Source organism: Rhinolophus ferrumequinum, chromosome 7 (assembly GCF_004115265.2).
Source record: "Rhinolophus ferrumequinum isolate MPI-CBG mRhiFer1 chromosome 7, mRhiFer1_v1.p, whole genome shotgun sequence".
NCBI classification, from domain to species: domain Eukaryota; kingdom Metazoa; phylum Chordata; class Mammalia; order Chiroptera; family Rhinolophidae; genus Rhinolophus; species Rhinolophus ferrumequinum.
Genome location: NC_046290.1, coordinates 27268463 through 27287915, shown reverse-complemented (window position 1 = coordinate 27287915; position 19453 = coordinate 27268463). Strand labels below are relative to the sequence as shown.

At 41.9% G+C, this 19453-nt stretch overlaps 1 protein-coding gene across 1 annotated transcript in view; it reads left to right on the top strand.

Annotated features, from left to right (window-relative positions):
• The window catches only part of MROH2B (maestro heat like repeat family member 2B), a 57840-nt gene extending 42866 nt beyond the window's left edge, over positions 1-14974 (top strand). The window contains exons 30-42 of the mRNA XM_033110009.1: positions 1314-1466; positions 3865-4022; positions 4521-4647; positions 5179-5366; positions 6402-6542; positions 6945-7059; positions 7698-7844; positions 8070-8252; positions 12227-12382; positions 12717-12851; positions 13260-13362; positions 14364-14429; positions 14868-14974. Coding sequence (XP_032965900.1) covers positions 1314-1466; positions 3865-4022; positions 4521-4647; positions 5179-5366; positions 6402-6542; positions 6945-7059; positions 7698-7844; positions 8070-8252; positions 12227-12382; positions 12717-12851; positions 13260-13362; positions 14364-14429; positions 14868-14974 — 1779 coding nt within the window. The remainder of the gene's footprint in view (positions 1-1313; positions 1467-3864; positions 4023-4520; positions 4648-5178; positions 5367-6401; positions 6543-6944; positions 7060-7697; positions 7845-8069; positions 8253-12226; positions 12383-12716; positions 12852-13259; positions 13363-14363; positions 14430-14867) is intronic.
• The last annotated feature ends 4479 nt before the right edge of the window (positions 14975-19453 follow it).

The following is a 19453-nucleotide window of genomic DNA, read 5'->3' as shown; positions in this document are numbered from 1 at the left end:
TGGGCTATTCTGCAAGGAGAACCATGATTAGACCTATATTTCTAAAGGATCATCTGGAAACTATTTTTAAACTAGAATATAAGCTGGCAAGAGGGAAATTAGTGAGGCCACTTTGGAGAAAACTACAAGAATCCAGCTGTGAGATTACGTGACGTAGACTAAGGTGGCAGCAGCAGTGATGAGAAACTTATCAGAATATGGGAGAGAAGCAAGTTGGAAAACTGGGGAGAACATATGTCAAATGCCTAAGAAAGTGTCAGACACATCATAGGTGCTCAAGAACATGAGTTCCCGTCTTTCCTTTATCCCTAAACCAACATCTATCCCAGTGTGATTAAGGAAAGAAAAACAAAACAGGTTACCATTCCATTGAACTTGGACTCCAGGCAGGCAGTTGATGTCACACAGAAGAGACAGGCTAGTCTAGTCCTTTGATCTTGGAAACGCGATAAATTACAAACTGTCTGGGACATGCAACTGCTCATGAAAAGAAACTCAGAACTCTACCAAACATCATCAGGCCATTTAATATAGGGGGAAGTCGGTTGTGAACAGGAATGTTTTCATACCTACAAACTCTTGGTTAAAACCCATGATCACCTTGCTTGGTTAGAGCTCCAGGTAACACTCCTGGAATTCATTCAAACTGCTAACTTTTCACCTTCCTGCCTGCCTTTTCATTAACACATAGACACACACACACACACACATACTGCTATCAACCAATCTGTATCGTTCTTGTATGTACAGACCAAAATTGCAAAGTTTTTATTTTTCTCAACTTCTTACTGACTGCTTTTAATACTGAAACATGGAAGAGCAAAAGACAGAGCTCAGTAATTCATACGTACCAAGACACCGGTATTTACCATAGCACTTAGTGCAGGGTGATAGATTTTCCTGGATTCTTAAGCCTTAGCTATGCTTTGGCAAACACAAGACATTTCAATGTTATATGAAATATGTGTGAAGTACTTTGCAATAAATTACTATATAAGCATTATGCATCATTTTTCCATTATGGAGTATACTATAACTTTAGTTTGGAGAGGAAATTGCCTCAGCAAGCTTGGGGTTTGATAAATATGAAATGATAAAAAGGCTATCCCAGGGAAAGTTTGCCTAGAGTTAAAAGGTCATGTTTATGTCTTATTTCAGCATTTCCTCTAGTTTCTATGGCTCCGGTCATATACTCACTCTTTGGCAAGCCCACTGGTCTCTAATATCCTAAAACAAATAGTCACAGCATGTTGTAGGTGTCCAGATATGAAGGGAGGTGGTTGATAATGTGCATTTTTCTGGTATGTTCTCAGATTGTCTGCAAACTCATCCCAAGTGAAGAAATTCTCACATTCCTGGAGGAAACCCTGGATGGTCTGGAGACCCTCAACCCCACATGTGTAACAGCCTGTGGCACATGGATGATTGCTGCCCTGAAGGAACAGGGAGCTGCTCTGGAAGAGCAGGTGAACTGACAGCCAGTTTGACACCTGAGCAGAATTCTAACACTTCTGAAACGCCAAGTCAGTCACTCTTTCTCCCTTCATCCTCTGATGGGCAACAGGCACGACCCCAAGAGACCTCAGCAGAGACCCAAGTTGTGTATTAACAGCGAGGCTCATGTTGAGTGTCTGTCTCAAGCAATCTCAGTGTGACTCTCTAGTCTGTGATCACAAAAAATTTCCAAACTATCACTCACTGGCCAGAGGAAGCAGCTCTGAACCAAGGACATTTGGATTATGGAAAACTGGGTTGTTAGATCCGCGAGGATGAGAGTGACTGTGGGAACACCTCTGAGGTGGCCATCTATGGCCAATAGAGTCTCTAATCCCACTGCCACTCTTCACTGCTCTTCCACACATCTTAGAATTCTGGTAAGGAAGGCTGTCCTTGGGAAACTGATTGCGGGGAAAGTCCTCAATCCTTCTCCCAACCAGAAAGGGAAGCAGATGAACAGGATTTAAATTAAGGAAACTCAGTTAAGCGCTCCAAATGGAGATGCTCTATCTATCCTCTCTCTTGAATCAGAAACAGAATACAAACAAGTCAAAAATTAATAAAGAGGAAAAGAATCTTTAACTCAATGAAGGTATCTCAAGGAGAAAGAAGTTATTGTCTCCACCGCCCAGAGTCAACCACCCTAAATTAAAGAATTCTCCAAAGCGTGACTTTTAGAAATGACCTCTGTGCTAATTATTTTCCAATCTGTTTTTTAAAAGACCTGTATTGAGTACATACAATTGGCAGGCATTGAGTTAGGCATGGGAAAGTGAAGGTTAATAAATTTAGAATGTTCATTTATTTGTGTGTGTAGCATAAAAGGGAGTTACTCACACAATAGATAAAGGCTTACAGAATGGACTTAAATCCTCTCCAAGAATCACTGAAATGAGGCTCTGTAGTAATCATGTTATGCTTAACCTAAAAATGTCTATCCAGAGAAAGCGAGAGAAACATCTACAAGAAGGAAAGTTACTGTAGCATAGAGACATGCTCTTCTCCATGCAAAAATTCTAATATATAATATCCTTCTATGCTAGCCACAGATTTCACATCCAAATACCGTGTTTCCCCGAAAATAAGACCTAGCCGGGCCATCAGCTCTAATGCGTCTTTTGGAGCAAAAATTAATATAAGACCGGTTATAATATAATATAATACCGGGTTTTATATAATATAATACCCGGTCTTATATTAATTTTTGCTCCAAAAGACGCATTAGAGCTGATGGCCCGGCTAGGTCTTATTTTCGGGGAAACACAGTATATCGTGATGGAAAGAGAACTGACTCTGGGTGGTGAACACAAAATGCAATATATAAATGATGTATTACAGAATTATACACTTGAAACCTATATAATTTTGCTAACCAAATTTAATAGAAATTTTTAAAAAATATATCCAAATCCAGAAAAGTGGCCTTCAGTGCCCTCTAGGATCTGGCTTCATCTTTTCTATCAAACTATCTTCCCTTTATCACCCTCACTCTCTCTGTGCTCCAAACTGGACCATGCTCTGATTCCAGAAATCTTTTATGCATTTGCTTGTGATCATGCTTTCATACTACTTTTTTATATAGGATTTTAATTTTTAGAGCCATTTTAGGCTCACAGCAAAATTAAGCAGAAGGTACAGAGTTTCCATATGCCTCCTCTTTCCCCACACACACACACCCTCTTCCACTATCAACATCCCCACCACAGTGGTATATTTATTACAGTCGATGACCCTACACTAACACACGGTATAATCGCCCCAAGTCCATAGTTTACATTAGGGTTCACTCTTGATGCTGACAAATGTAAAATGACATGGGCCCACCATTGTTGTATCATACAAAATAGTTTCACTGCCTTAAAAATCCTGTGCTCCACCTGGTTTCATGCTTTTTGACTTTACATCTGTACCTGTATTCTTCCTGATGAGGATGCGTTTTCCCACCATCTCCAACTTGTCTTTTGAAGTTGCTATATATCCTTCCAGACCCAGGCCAGATGTCCCTCCAAGTGACCTCAGTTACTTCTGGATCCCCGTGTCAGTTCTGCATACCACTTGTATACCATACACAGTCATGTGCACAGGCCTTTGAGTATATGCCTAATATCCTTTATTAGTCTACCCATTTCTTTTGAGAAAGGACTTATCATCTTATTCATCTCAGGTAAATTCCTCCACAGTGCCTCGCACAATACTTGGCATAATGCAACCTTTCACTACATACTCACTAAATTGATTTAAGAATAAATACCCAACTAGACAATAATTCTCTTGAATACGAGATAGGCCATACATGCCCGAAGGCTTTCATGTAGCGGGAAAATGGCAACTTAATGCTTGATTTAACTTTTTTTATTTTTTTTTAAGTTGTTGGAGATCTTGGGCATGATTTACTATCACATGCCGGTCCTCAGACAAAAGGAGGAAAGTTTTCAGTTCATGCTGGAAGCCGTCTCCCAGATTGCCAGCTTTCACATGAATGCAGTCGTCACCAATCTTCTACAGAAGAGTCTGCCCCTTGACAGGTAGATTCTAACTGAACTGGTCCCTTCCTTCCCCTAGGAAAGACCACTCTGCAAGGCACTGGGGAAGGCTTACTGTTTGAAAGATAGGAAATAAAGGTGGAAAACAAGCCACCTCAATAATAACTTAAAAATTGGTATTTGAATCATAAGTACTGTCTTTCCAAGTGGTTTTCGTGTGCGTTTGTGTGTGCGCGCTCATTGAATGGTAATAAGATTTTTTATAAAAAAAATACACTATAGGAATAATTCTCCTCTTTCTGGTTGCCTAAAATACACCTATTTGAGAGGTTTCTACCTTGATGGACATAAACAAACCTCAGTAACCCAAGGCCAGAATTCTAGATTGTTAAATAAAATAAAAACATCCCGAGGCATGTTAGTATGTCCATCTGTCCTTGATATTTTAATTTGTCAGAATGTGGCTTTAAAGTGAATCAGATGGAAAAGCTCATATTCCAAGGAGCTGTGCCTCACCCGTTTCCTGCCTTGCCACCCTAGGGACTCAAAGACACTGTGGAAGGCTTTGGCTGAGAACCCGGCCTCCAGTGGTAAACTCTTGCGAGCCTTAATAGACAAATTGGAGAACAGTTTAGAAGATGACCTAGCCAGCCTGGATGCGATTTCAGTGAGTTGGACAACCCATCAGATGCCTGAAACTGTGCCCCATTCCATGACTGTTCCCACCTGGGACTTGGTGATGTAGCATTAATCACATTTCTTCTCCCGTCATGTCCTGATTTTAAATCAACTCCCGTTTATAGACAAAGATGGCAGTAATTTTGTCTGTGGCTGATGATTTTTAGAAGCAAATTTCTCAACAGCCCAAAGAAAATCTGTGTATCTGTATTTCCAAATTAGTCTTCAAGATACCCAAGTGGCCTTTCTTGTTGAAAGACCCCAGTGTTGGAAAAGATGTCACTTTACCTGACTGGTGCCCCCTGGAGTTTGGAGTCGCTTAACATGGCAGGCCTGTGACTCCCAGTCTGAATTGAGAAGTTTCCAGACAAACCCTCCCTTTTCTATGTGGTTTGACCATGAGTGTGGTCGACTTAGAAAGCAATCATAGGGAGAGAAAACAAACTTGAAGATCAGCCCAGTGCGACGATGTCCTTGGAGGAAAGGAGCCTGCCTGACCACAGGTCCTTTCTCCCCTCAGGTGGCCTGTGCTATCCATGAAGTGGTATCAACAGGCATCCCTGTCACACGCTTATACCCGGAGCTGTTCACCCTTCTCCTGAAGCTGGTCAGCTGCACAGTGGGCCAGAAGATGCCAACTTCTAGCTTGAGCCACAGGCGGCGGGTTATGCAGCAGGGAGAACGACAGCAAATGGCAGACCCCTGCAGGTGAATGACCAGGCAGGGAGGGCCCTCCAGAGCTAGTGTGACCCAGACTTTAGACGAGGGTCTGCAGAACTCAAGGCCTACACCTTCTAGCATGGCCTCAACCAGGAAGAAATAAGGCTCCACCATTCTTAATTCTTGGAGCAATTCTTCCCTGAACCAATACCCAGAATGGTCACATAACAAATAAGTCCTCTTCCCTTGAGGGCCCACTCTATTTCCCTTTTTTCTTTCCATGAGACCTTTCAAGGAAAGCTGCAATTTTGTGATAGTCAAGGCCACCAGGGAAAGAAGAAAAATAAAAATATCATATTTCATCAAACCTAAGACCAGTTGAAGGAAGCAACCTTATTTTGTGTACCACTGAGAAAGAAAAAAAGACTCCCAACTAAGCCATGAATCAATGCTTCTAAATTTTTATCGTATATTTACCCAAAGAGCTGTTTTAGGGTTATTAGGTATACATTTTTATCCAATATCACATTGCTCTGTTTCCCTGCCCTTTTGCATAACTTTTCAATCCAATGTCAAATCAACCTTTTAAAAGACATTTTAAATAACAATTGGTGCAACACATGTCATTTCCATAATACGTGTAACTTTACTAAAATGACAACAGTATAAAGAAGTCATACTGATGTCCACGCATGGACATTTACAAGGCCATAGTGACTATGTCACCACTACTGTCTGGTCAACAACTATAACACACTACCCATTGCAAGATGCACCCTGATTTCCAAGGTGCTGTTTCAGAATCAGTGAAACACGATATTTTGCCCTTTCCATCTTTAGGGCTTTATTTTCTCATGAGAGGTTCACAAGATTCTGCGGCATTATTTACTGGCTCAAATCATTTCAATGCCTCCTTTGGCCTCAAAACTAAAGTGTGAGGTCAGGCTGCCTGTTTTTTCCTTGCACAACATCCATTAATCCAGGAGTGAGGGAGCATTGCGGGGAACAGGAAGCGTGAACTTGGGAATTCACAATTCCCTGTATGGGGCTGACTTCTTTTGTGATGGTAACTATCTCCTTCAGGCTCTCAACTACAACTCTGAAGTGTGTGCAAGCCCAAGCCATGAAAGAAGGCCTTGCCAAAGAATCTGATGAGGGGGACAACTTATGGACGCTACTCAACAATCCCAGTACCCACCACACAGGAGTATGTGCACTGGCCAGGTAAGGTGCAGATATTCTAGAACTGGATACAGAGGAGAAAACTATAGAAACAGTGAAAAAGCAATACAGGCAACCTCACTGAGAGCAACTGACCCACCAAAGACTGACAGTCAAGGAGAAGAAACAAGGAACAAAGAGCAAATGAGGTTGAGAAGAGGTGGTAGGATCAGCCCCAAATTCACCACCCCCTCAAAAAAATAGTGATACAATGAACAGTTTTAGGTAAATTGCACTTAAATTGGGCACTTGGTAGCCAATTTTAAAGTTTAAGGCTTGGTGCTCTTTCCTTAAACATTCCTTTTTAGAGAAGTGATTTTCCTGATTGAGAAATAGACTAAAATTTGCTCCACTGTTTAGAAAGAAAAAAGTCTCTGCTACAATCTGGAGCCTTGCGTTTTCTAGGAGCATGGCAGTGTGGCAATATGGAGTCATACTGGACATCATGGAGCAACTATTCTCATCTCTCACCTCCTCATCGGAGAACTACCGGATAACTGGCACAGCTTTCTTCTCTGAGGCAAGGGAGAGCAGCCACCACAGCAGGCTTGCTGGGTCCCCTAGGGGTATTTCTCTCAGGGTCAAGAGTGTAGTGGGAGCCAGAACCACGGAAGAGGTGGGACCTCCAAAGGGAGCTTTGGTAGTGGAAAGATGCTGGTACTGCCAGAAACATGGTACGTGAGCAAGGAGTGAGAAAGGAGAAAGAACCCACTCTCCACCTCCTCCTTCCCTCTGGTCTGCAGAAGTCAACCTCCCAGGAAAGAGAAGGGTGGAGAATAAACATGAGAGGGAGAAAACAGAAAGTGACCAACACGTATATTACTGCCTCTTCACTCTTGGATAAAAGCAGTCCCAGCTGATCCAGAGAAGGAACACTGTCAGTCATTCCCTGTTTTCCCTGCCCATTTTTTTTCCATTTAGATTAGAAGCATCTTCTTAAGTAGGTATTCTGTTCTCATCACCCCGTAACCTTGACTTGTGAGCTGCTTACACCTAGAGCTTAGTTTCTGCAAGACTTGCTCATTCACCAGTGGGCTTCTTGCTCCTCCACTCCAAAAGCAGCTGGGCCCTACTCTTTAAGTGTAGTTCTGGCCCCGTTGGCATTCTCCCGAAGGGAGGCTACTCCTTGACTAAAGGAGAGGAGTGTCCTGATTTCAGCTTATGAAGGAGCCAATCCTCTGGAAGCATGGGAATCTGCGCGAAGTGCTCATCTTGATGGATCAGAGCGCCTGGGACCCCAACGCCACTTTGAGACAAATGGCCATCCGAGGCTTCGGGAATGCAGCTACTGGAGCCCCTCACAAGGTAAAAGGAGTTTTAAGTGGAGTTTGAAATCCTTCTTTACCAACCCACACTTCATAGTTGCATAGAAATTAAGTAGAAATCCAAAAAAATTGCTGTAGTGATGGCACTTGAGTTAAAGTACAAGTGACCTTAACAGAATCTCAGGACCCTGTCTGGAGTCTCTTACCCTATTCCAGATACACATACAACAACTTTTGAGATTAAGAGACCTTATTTTCAAAATAGGTGAAGAAGCATAAGCAGATAATACTAGAATCTACCATCAGAGGCCTGTATCACCTGGCCCGCACTGAAGTCGTCTGTGAAAGCCTGAAAACTCTAAAAAAGATCCTGGAGCTGCTCACAGACCGAGATGTGAGCTTCTACTTCAAAGAAATAGTGCTGCAAACAAGAACCTTCTTTGAAGACGTAAGTGAGCCTGTTCAGGAATCTTCCCTCCCCAGAAAAAGTGAGGAAACAGGAAGAGGTGCAGGTAGATGATATCGGTGTCCCATCCATATTCTTTGGCCTACCCCAGAGGTCACCTGCCCCAGAGGTCACCTGCACAGAGGTCACCTGAATAATTCCTTTCAGGCTATTGGCTTCCTGTGTGTCTCTGTGGGTACTCTGGCCCTGGAATCATCTTTGGTCTGAGCAGGGTGGGGCAGACTTATTGGACAGGACCCTCAAATGATAAGAAACAAGAGTTTATAGATAAACTCCCCAGCTTCCTTATCCCTCAGAAGGAGTGAGCTCCACTTCCCTACAGGGTAACACACTCATTAATATTCTCTTTTGTAACTTTCTTCACTTTCCTATCTCATTCGCACTCCCCAAAATGCTTCCTGGGCTCACCTCCCCAATAAATTATATATGCCTAAATCCTCATCTCAAAGTTTGCTTTGGGAGGAACACAAATTATGACAGTAAAAACACTGCCGCTTCTAACACTGCCATTTTCACATCCAAGATTCAAAGACTCAAAGCGTTTGTGTGGGTCATTTCATCCAGAAGTCACTATAAACTACAGCTCACGGGCCAAATCCAGCCCAGAACATCGTTTTGTAAATTAAGTTTCATTGGAACATAGCCATGCTCATTGATTGTGTATTGTCTATGGCTGCTTTCACACTTCATCCGCAGAGTTGATTAGTTGTTAGAGAAACTAGATGGCCCACAAAGTCTAAATGATTTACTGTGTCAACTGGCAAAAAATAACTCTCCAGAAAATCCACCAAAACTGCGATTTATTCGGGAAAAGAAAAAGAAAAGAGGTCACCCCAGCAGTGTGCGAATGCACACTCCCGACCAGCATTCCAAGCGGCCGCCCACGTGAAGAAGAAAAAAACCCAACCCCAAAATGGCTATTCTATTTATTAGCGTCCCTCCCCCAGAAGTTACCACAAAGTTTTAACAGGAAGTCAGAACTAGAGAGTTAACAAGGGGACCCAGCTCCACCCATAGTCCTCCCAGCTCTATTGTTAAGCATCTTAAGATGCCAGTTCACTTTTATCAACTGTCTGGCCTTTTAGGGAAAAAGGTTATTAACCCTCTGATCCAGTCAGTAGCCCTAATCTCAGAAAATATCAGTCAGCAGTCCTGGGCAAGGGAAGGTCATTTCCCTTTATAATTGCTTGGAAACTAGATTTTATTATTTTCGGTTTATTCACTGTTTGTGTAAAAGTCTATTTCATGTCTAACTTGAATCTTTTTTTTTTTTTAATCTAAAACTGCTTTGTCATGTTGTGTTGTCAGAGGGGATAGGAAACTGCTACTTGCTTCCTCTAGGGCAGGGGTGTCCAAACTTTTTTCAACGTTTTTCACCCAGGGCCATATGCGGTAAAATACACAAAGAGCCGGGCCACTCACTCGAGGTGAAGTACGTATTGCCTCACCTGGTTTATTTAAGTGAACTAAATATATTTTTGGAATTTGCTGCGGGCCAATTAAAAATGGATTGCGGGCCGCAGTTGGCCTGTGGGTTACAGTTTGGACACCCCTGCTCTAGGGTATCCTTCTAGAACATTAAAGCTTTATTAAATTACCTATTTACCCCCATCTCCAGACTGGAAAGTCTTCATTTCCTTCATTATTCATCATAAACCTAATTTTTCAGCTCTTTAAGTATTTTGCAAGCCAGTGACTGTGTTATATCTCTAAATGAGGCCTAAGAGTATTGAATAGATCTAAAGAACATTACCTTTCAGATCCACTCTTTTCCTGTTCATTCACTCCAATTTAGTTTAATCTTGCTCTTTCTTCATGACTCTGCAGCAATTTATTACCCATACAGACCTCTAGATTTTAGCCTACAGTATATGCCCACAGTCAATAATTCTCCAGTTTTGTAATTTTCAGTTGCCCTTGTTCACGTGCTAACCTAAACCTGACCTTTGGCAGCAGCTTTCTGCTTGTTTCCAACTACTTTCTCCAATATATCAATATTACTTTTTCTTCTCATTTTATCCTCAAAAGTGCTTACTTGGGTCCCATTCAATTTAGTATCTTCTATAAAATAACAAATATGTTTTTTTTTTCATCACACAGATAAGTTGATGACAATCTTTAACAACGGGCTGAAGTTACCCTGACAGAGCCCCGTCTGTTTGTTAGGTTTTCCTGGGTTGTTGTTGATACAGTAATAATAATTATTTTGCATTGGAGCCTTCAATAATCACAAGTTCACCTACTTGTGGTCAAGATAAGGCTTCTCAGTCTATTGAAGAAGAAAACAATCCAAAGTCTTCCTGGTTGTTAGGGTAGACCTTTCTCCTTCCTAATAGGTATCAATTCTATCGTAAAAGTAGAGTTTAATAAACTTGGGTCTTAGCAATGACATGCTATTTATTCTGCCGTAATGCTTTGTTTCTGCAAATATATTTAACTATACTTTATGATACTTTGCCCCTGTAGTTTTTTTATAGACTAAGCGTACAATTCTGTAATCTCTAAATTCTCCCACCTATTTTTTCAATGTTTAAGTACTTTCTTGGAATTCTCAAAAATATGGCAATACTTTGATGAAATGGTAAAACAGAAAATATGGCTGCCGTCCCTTGCTCCAGGCCCCATTCACCACTATTTCCCATGCTGTCATGCTGAGCAATCACTTTACTCCCTGTGACTCCATTTTCTCAACTCAAAACAAGGACATGAAACTCTGTCTCTCCCAGTACCTAAAACATTTTTGTCACTTCTCTTTTCTGCTTTTTTCATCATCCCAATTTGTTGATTCTTCCTTAACCTATTGTTAGGTCTTTAATTTTGGAAATTCAAAAGACTTTTTTACTAACTACATATATCTCTACTTTGTGGGTACTTTGTTATTGCTTTCTTTTTCTAAAAAAAAAAAATCATCTTTTAAAATATATGTTCTGACCTCATTCCTAATATATTTAAAGAATGTTTATACTTCCATTTCTACTATATGAGGTCACATTTCATTCAATTTTTCTGGGCTTTTCCCAATAAACCTTCTTTATTTTTTCTAGATCTTTATTAACTTCTTTGTTTATGGCATTTTTGTTTATATGCGCACTTCTTATACATTTAACTTGCCATGAAAATTTACTACTCTATCTTCTCCTTTGTTGGCCCTTGTTTATTGCTAATCTAAATAATATTCTGCTACTCAGGATGAATTTCCCCTTCATCCTTGTGCCTTCATATGAGTATTTTAAACTAGTATTTTAAATTAGACCTGGAAAAAAAAAACCTCCAGAAAATTCATCAGAGTTTGTTAGAACTCTGAACCATATCAGCAAAGTATCTGAGATAATAGAAGGCCATCTTTCTCCACAACATACCCTTTGGTTTTTTAAATCATTGCCTACATCCAGGACAAAAAAGGAAGTTCCAGAATTTCACATAGCCAAGAATAGGGATAAGTATTTGTTTGCTTATTCTTTCTCTCTGAGACCCAAAGCCCAAATTTCTGAGCTGCCAGTCATCCCTCTAGAAAGTGTTTAGGAACTTTGACAAGAGTTTTAGGCCTTGGGCGATTTAGATTAGAGGCCCCATAACTCTAAGCTAATGATACAATCAGGCTAGTTTGAGTAAAACAAGCAGGAACCCTCCCTGGCCTTCTGCTGCCAGCACTCCCTGTTTATCATTCCTGGGGTCAGGTTTCCCCATTAGCTACTCAAAGACAGAAACCAGTCTCCAGTTCCTTGGTATCACTTAAACCCTACACCCGTAGTCATTTAAACATGTATAGAGTGTGTTAGAGAGCTGCTCGGAAAGGAAAAGCCTGCTTGGATCACATAGGGGCTGTAACTGAAGTGCACCGGTTCCTGGGTTCCAGCCTTCCTTTGCTAAAGTGGGGCCAACAGGGTGGGGGTGGGGAGGTGCTTCCAGAATGTCCTGAAAGGGGACTCAACCAAGACATGCATCTGTTGCCACAGGAGCAGGACGATGTGAGACTGACTGCCATCTTCTTATTTGAGAATCTAGCATCCCTAACAGGAAGAAGGTGGAAGATTTTTTTTGCTGAAGAAATTAAAAAGAGCATGATTTCATTCCTTCTCCACCTTTGGGATCCCAATCCCAAAATTGGAACTGTAAGTGGTCCTTACGCCAACACCGGCACCTCCTTCTCTCCCCGTGTCTGAGAAGTGCCAGTACACCTGGTCTGGCTGGACTAGAAGCCAGAACTGAAGTTGCCACACTCTCAGTTGAACCTGAAAATCACTTCTCCAATCCTGGGTTCTTTTTTGCCATCACTTCCCGAGTTTGCTCTTCAGTCCTTGAACCTGGGAAGATGTCATCCCTGACTATAAAACCCTTTAAATCACTGGCTTTCCCTGCTCCTTTCCCAACACTAATCAGCATTTCTTCCCTTTTGGAAGGGAATCCAGCACAACAGACTATGACACAGAAATCTCTGCTTTTTAGGCTTGCCGTGATGTCCTGACCATCTCCATTCCTTTTCTGGGCCTCCAGGAACTCTATGGGGTGTTAGATCATCTCCTTGATGCTCAGGACCTGCCAAGGGCCAGGGATTTCTATCGGCAATTCTGTGTGAAACTGGTGAGTGTGCAGTAAATGCTGCCTGAAAAAATGCAGGCAAGAGTCCTGGCAAATCCCAGAAAGGCAGGCAGCATGGCAGGGGCTCTCTGGCCACATGCAGAACTGTCTTGAAAGGAAAGCAGTGATTCTTGGTGATTCTGTCACATAACCCTCTGCTCTTTTCCCAAATCCTGACTAGAATCTGTTCTCCTAGATTCCTGAAATACATCTGTTGATTAGTCCTGTAAGACTAGTACCTTTCTGATTAAATTTAGGTTAGAATAGCTATAAGACATATTCCAACAGAATAATTAATTACTGTGTGAGTGTTCACTGGCCTTTAGACTTCCCTCTTAGGACCTATAGGATGCTGAATTTCATAAAAGGTCATTTTCCAGGTGCCCTCTTTGTAACACATATGTCTTCTAGGCCAAGAAAAACCAGGAAATCCTGTGGATCCTTCACACACACTCATTCACCTTCTTCAGCAGCAACTGGGAGGTGATCAGGAGTGCAGCTGTCAAACTCACAGGTGAGGGCACATGCACATTCCCTGCTCAGGTATGTCTCCTCTTTGCCACCTATTTCTGCTTTGACTAGAAGCTATTCCAGTGTGAACACTGAAATGACTGGAATGACCAAATATAAAAAAGAAAGAAAATGTTACGGCTTGCAACATCTTCCCTCAAAGGAACATGTTCTCTTTTGCAAATGAAAACTTACATCTTACTTTCCAACACTCACTCTCTTGCTGTCAGACCATTCGCCACACTGGGCCCTCTGTGCTTCTTCTGGTTCCAAGTCACTGATCCTTCTTTTCCCCAAGTCTTTGCTCCAAGCCTGCTGCCCCTGCCTAAATGTTTTCCTTTGCATCATCCCTTAATATAAACCATAGTAAACCTTCTAAGCTCAGGTCAAACAACAGACAGCTTTCGCAGCAGCATGATATAAGTGGAAAGTGCGTTGGTGTGGGGGCCAGCAGACCTTGTCTTTGCTATGTGATTCTGGACAATTTACTTAACTTCTCTGTGTTGCTCCTTCATCTGATCCATAAAATAAAAGAGGAAAGTAAATGAATCTCTGAGGATCCTTCCATTATGAAATTCTAAGTCTCATCATTATGCCTGTGCCAACTGATCAAAGCCACAGTGAACAGGCCCACTAGCTTGGCCACTTTTTAGACTGAAGATTGCTTGTTGGATCATGTGTATGATCCCTCAACTACACTGTAAACTTTTTGAAGGCAGGGACCATATTTTACACACGTTTGAAACCCTGACAGCCACTGGCACACTCCCTGGGGGGACATTTTCAAATACTCATCGGGTGAGCGACCACTACCAGACATGGCGCTCAAGACCCAATAGACATGATCCTCACATCCTCCTGGGGGTCCCAGGGGAGTCACGTAGTTTGCTCATTCACTAGCCAGACCATTTAACCTGTGACCAGGTACAGAGTCTGACCTGACTCGTTTTCCACAGCCTCTTCCTCTATAATGAAATCAGCATCTTTTTCTCCTGTTGATTTTAGATGCCATTGTTCTCAATTTGACTAACCAGTATGTGGAGCTATTAGACAGAGAACAACTGACTACACGTAAGTACCAAGCCTAGTTTTTGCCCAGTCTATTGTTATATTCGTAGAGAAAGAGCAACTAACGCTGCTCCTCGTTCCATGTTAGCCCAGCAGTTGAAAATTGTAGAGCCCTGTTGTCGTCTCTGGTGTTCCCTAGACACTGGAAGTTTTCTGTAGAATAAAGTGAACCCCAGCTCCTCCTCTTTGTGGGTATCCTGCCTCACAGACTATGGTTTTCCAATTGTTTATTGATCACAAGGTCAGAATCTTCTGTTTCCTTATGTCAGCGTTAAAGGCCATTCTCAGCGTGCAGCTCCCAATCCTACCCATCTGGGTAAAATGTGAGCGCGGGGGGCCTAGCCCACCTAGGGCTCACCCTCAATGTGGAGCCTCACGTGCTGCATAGCCTGAGCCTAGGCTTTCCTCACTTACTGGACTTTGCTATTCTTTCCCTTTCAGGGCTCCAAGCACTTCTGCAAGACCCCTGTATCAGTGTCCAGAGGGCAGCCGGAGCTGCTTTGCAAACCCTCTTGAGAAGGTGTAAAGAGATAAGCATCCCTCTGTAAACCATCAGGAAATAAACTGCTAGGCTTTTTCTATAACTGACTCCTGTTTTCATTCTCAGAACTCACAAACTTGCAGGATATTAAGGAAAGAGATGGTGCCTGGGATGGGGACCTTGAAGTGGTGGTATATTTCTTACCAGGGTCCCCCTGGTGGTTTCCACTAGTAAAAAGTAAATCCCACAAATTCACTTGAGGGATAACCTGTGATTTGAGTGGTGACGGCCACGTGGCTTTGCACAGGTTAGCCCTCTATCTTGGGAAACTCATATCCCAACAGATACCAAAAAATGACAGAACTTGAAACAATTCTGCTGCCATTAAGAAGAGAGCCACTGCTTTTTTCCACATACAACCCTTTCCTCACATATTTTTGCTAATGTTAAATGACTACCCACACTCTTTCTAACAAGCAATCTTATGATAAATTTTAACCTGTCTATTCTTTCTCAGGTTGTAATTTACATGTCAAGACTATGCCAGCTACTTTTCTATATAAGACCCTTTCTAACATTCTATTAAATCTCATGGTTTCCTCTCCATTTTTATCCCAGAGCATTCCTCCCTTGGAATTGTATGTGTGCACATGCATGTACGTGTGTGTATATGCGTTTACCTTCTTCATAGCATCAGAGAATAACTCTTTACTCTTGTCCACAATGCATACCTGAAAGTTTACATACATGAAATTATATACAAAGAAATTTCTAACATAGAACCTGGCACTCATTTAACAGCACCACCATCACTGCTATTCATTAGCAACATTATTAAGTTGATGTATCCCTTTACAAATTTCTATTACCTATATCCTAACTTCTTCATCCTCAGACTCATTGGGGAAGCATCTTTTGTTCCTACAAAACCTTCTAAGGACCAAAGGAATATTTTAGGTTAGAGATTTTTTTTAGGCCAGAGTCCATTTATTATTCATGGCACTGTTATAGCTACTTGGGCTACAATTATCAGGGAAAAAAATTTATTCTACCCTCTTTGAATTTATATTCTATGAAATCTGTGTATAAATTCCAGAGGATGGAACCAACCTCCGGGATGGTCCTCAGTGATTTTTGGCTCCTGGTATTCATTTAATCCCCTCTTACAGTGAATAGAATAACAAAAATCACCACCACAATCAATACAATATTTCAGAAGTGACAAAGTGTAACTTCCAAAGCAAGGTCATAAGTGGTATTGCACTCTTTTGAATCACTCACACTGGGAGAAGCCAGCTGCCAAGTCATAAGGCTACTCAAGCAGCCCAAAAAGAGTTACAGGACAAAGAACTAATGTCTCCTGCAAACAACCAGAGCTAACTTTCTAGGCATGTTAATGTGCCATCTTGGAAATGGATCCATGGGCACCAGTTAAACTATTCAGATGATTGACACTTCAGCTGACACATTGACTGGATTATAAAATAAAATACAGAATGCCAACTAAATTTGAAATAATGTTTTTTCAGTAAAAGTGTGTCCTGATTATTGCATGGAACACACATATACTAAAGAATTATTTATTCTTTATCTAAAATTCAAATTTAACTGAGAATTTTATAGTTTTACTTGCTAAATCTGACGACCCTACTGCAACCTAATCCTGAGAGTCCTGAGCCAGAATCACTAAGCTAAACTGCTCCTGAATTCCAGGAGATCCAAGATGGCAGAGAAGATAAACACTGTACCTGCTTCCTTCCATGAACACATCAAAATTACAACTAACTTATAGAACAATCAACCTGAAGAACCATCTGAAGTCTAGCTGAACAGAGGTTTATAACTAAAGATATAAAGAAGAAGCCACATGGAGACTGGTAGGAGGAGCAGAGACAGGCTGCCCCAAACCTCTGTATGGCGGTTGAAAATCGGGAAAGATATCTTGGTGACAGAGGTTCCCTACAAAGGAACGAGGGACCCCAGCCCCTCACACTACGTTTCCCAGCCTGGAGTACTGCTGTAGGTAGGAAGAGCTCCTACAACATCTGGCTATGAGAAAGAGTTGGGATTCCAACCATCCAAGTGGGATGGAAAGTGATGGGAAACGCAAACATCCTTTTAAAAGACCTGTGCAGGCACTCACCCTGAGCTCTTGTGGAAGGATGGAGACTCTGGAACATCAGAGATACATGGGGAGAGACTGAGCTGTGTAACTTTGGGTCGAGGACTAGAGAGACATTCCCCATTTTCCCTGTGTGAGAGCCTTCTACCCATGCAGCCCACAGGCAAGCACCAACTTTCCTGTGTTGAGCCCACCCCAACAGGCCAAATCTGAATCTGATTGGTCTCATGAACTCTGTTGCTCCAACCTGCTGATTCACTGAGACCCTGAGTACTGCAGGCTTTATCAGCAGCTGAAACTTATAGGAGCCAGCAGGTGGCAGCTAGTCTCAGACTGTCCTAGCTTTTTGCAGAGTTACCCCAGACCTGGTACTGGTGGCAGCTGCCCTCCGTTCACAGCGTGTCCTTTCCCACACACCTCCAGGTACAGTACAGGCAGCAACCATTCTATAGCTCCTACCAGGTAGTCTCCAGCTGATCACAGGTAGTAGCTGACGGGGCCTGCACCAGAGCTCCTCCCAAGAGACCCCAGAACAAACATACTTGGAGGTTGGCTTCAAAGCACAGCAGAGCACCACCCAATTAGCCCCATAAGTGGCACACACAAAGGGTGGTCTTAACAAGTACCAGAGCTCATTGGGATGAATCCTTCTCCATCAGGTAAACTCACCAGACAGCAGTCGAAAAGTTGTGGATGTGACTCACAGCCAGTCAGCCTGAGGGTGAATCCCACCCACTGACATGCCAACAGCAATCAAGGCTCAACTATAACAGGAGGCCACACAAAACCCACACAAAGAACACTCCTAGAGCACCCAACTCAGGTGCCACTGGGCCCCACAGGTCACCAAATATATAAGGCCACCTGACAAGACTGGGAGACATAGCAGCCCTACCTAATACATAGAAATAAACACAGAGAGGCAGCCCAAATGAGGAAACAAAGAAATACATCCCAAATGAAAGAACAGGAGAAAACTCCAGAAAAAGAACTAAACAAAATAGAGGCAAGCTACGTACCAGAAACAGTTAAAAACAATGGTTATAAGGATGCTCAAGGAACTTAGTGAGAACTTCAACAATAAGATAACAAGAATAAAAAAGGACATTGAAACCATAAAAAATAACTAGTCAGAAGTGAAGAATACAGTAACTGAAATGAAGAGTGCACTAGGAGGAGTCACCAGCAGACTAGATGAAGCAGAGGATTGAGTCAATGATTTAGAGGACAAGGTAGCAGAAAACACCCAATCAGGACAGCAAAAAGAAAAAAGAATCCAAAAAAAATGAGGCTAGTTTAAGAGACCTCTGGGACAGCATCAAGCATAACAACATTCACATCATAGGGGTACCAGAAAGAGAAAAGAGAAAGCAAGGGATTGAGAATCTATTTGAAGAAATAATGACTGAAAACTTTCCTGACCTGGTGAAGGAAATAGACACACAAGCTCAGGAAGCACAGAGAGTCCCAAACAAGATGAACCCATACAGGCCCACACAAAGACACATCATAAGTAAAAATGCCAAAGGTTAAAGACAATGAGAGAATCCTAAAAGCAGCGAGAGAAAGCAGTTAGTTACCTACAAGGGAGCCCATAAGACTGTCAGCTGATTTCCCAACAAAAAGCTGCAGGCCAGAGGGATTGGCACAAAATATTCAAAGTGATGGAAAGCAAGGATCTATACCAAGGGTACTCTACTCAGCAAGGCTATCATTTAAAATCAAAGGACAGATAAAGAGCTTCCCAGACAAGAAAAAGCTACAGGAGTTCATCACCACCAAACCAGTATTACAAGGAATGTTAGAGGGACTTCGTTAAGATGGAAAAAAAAAATCAAGACTACAAATAATAAAATGGCAATAACTATGTATCTATCAACAATTTCTTTCAATGTAAGTACATTAAATGCTCCAATCAAAAACAGGTTGGCTGAATGAATAAGAAAATAAAACCCTTACATATGCTGCCTACAAAAGACTCACTTCAGATTGAAAAACACACACAGACTGAAAGTAAAGGGATGGAAAAATTATTTCACAAAAATGGGAACACAAACAAAAAAAATGGGGTAGCAATACTTATAGCAATTAAAATGGACTTTAAAACAAAGGCTATAACAAGAGACAAAGAAGACCCAGTAATCCCATTTCCTGCTATTTATCTGAAGAAATCCAAAACACTACTTTGAGGTGACATTCACATCCATATGTTCACTGCAGCATTGTTTACAATGGCCAAGATATGGAAGCAGCCTAGGTGTCTGTCCATGAAGGGATAGAGAGTAGGTGGTACACTATAAACAATGAAATATTGGTCAGCCATGAAAGGAAATGTGTCCATGCCATCTGTGGTGGCATGGATGGAGCTGGAGGGTACTGTGCTGAGTGGAGAAAGACACACTCAATGAGATTTCACTTACATGT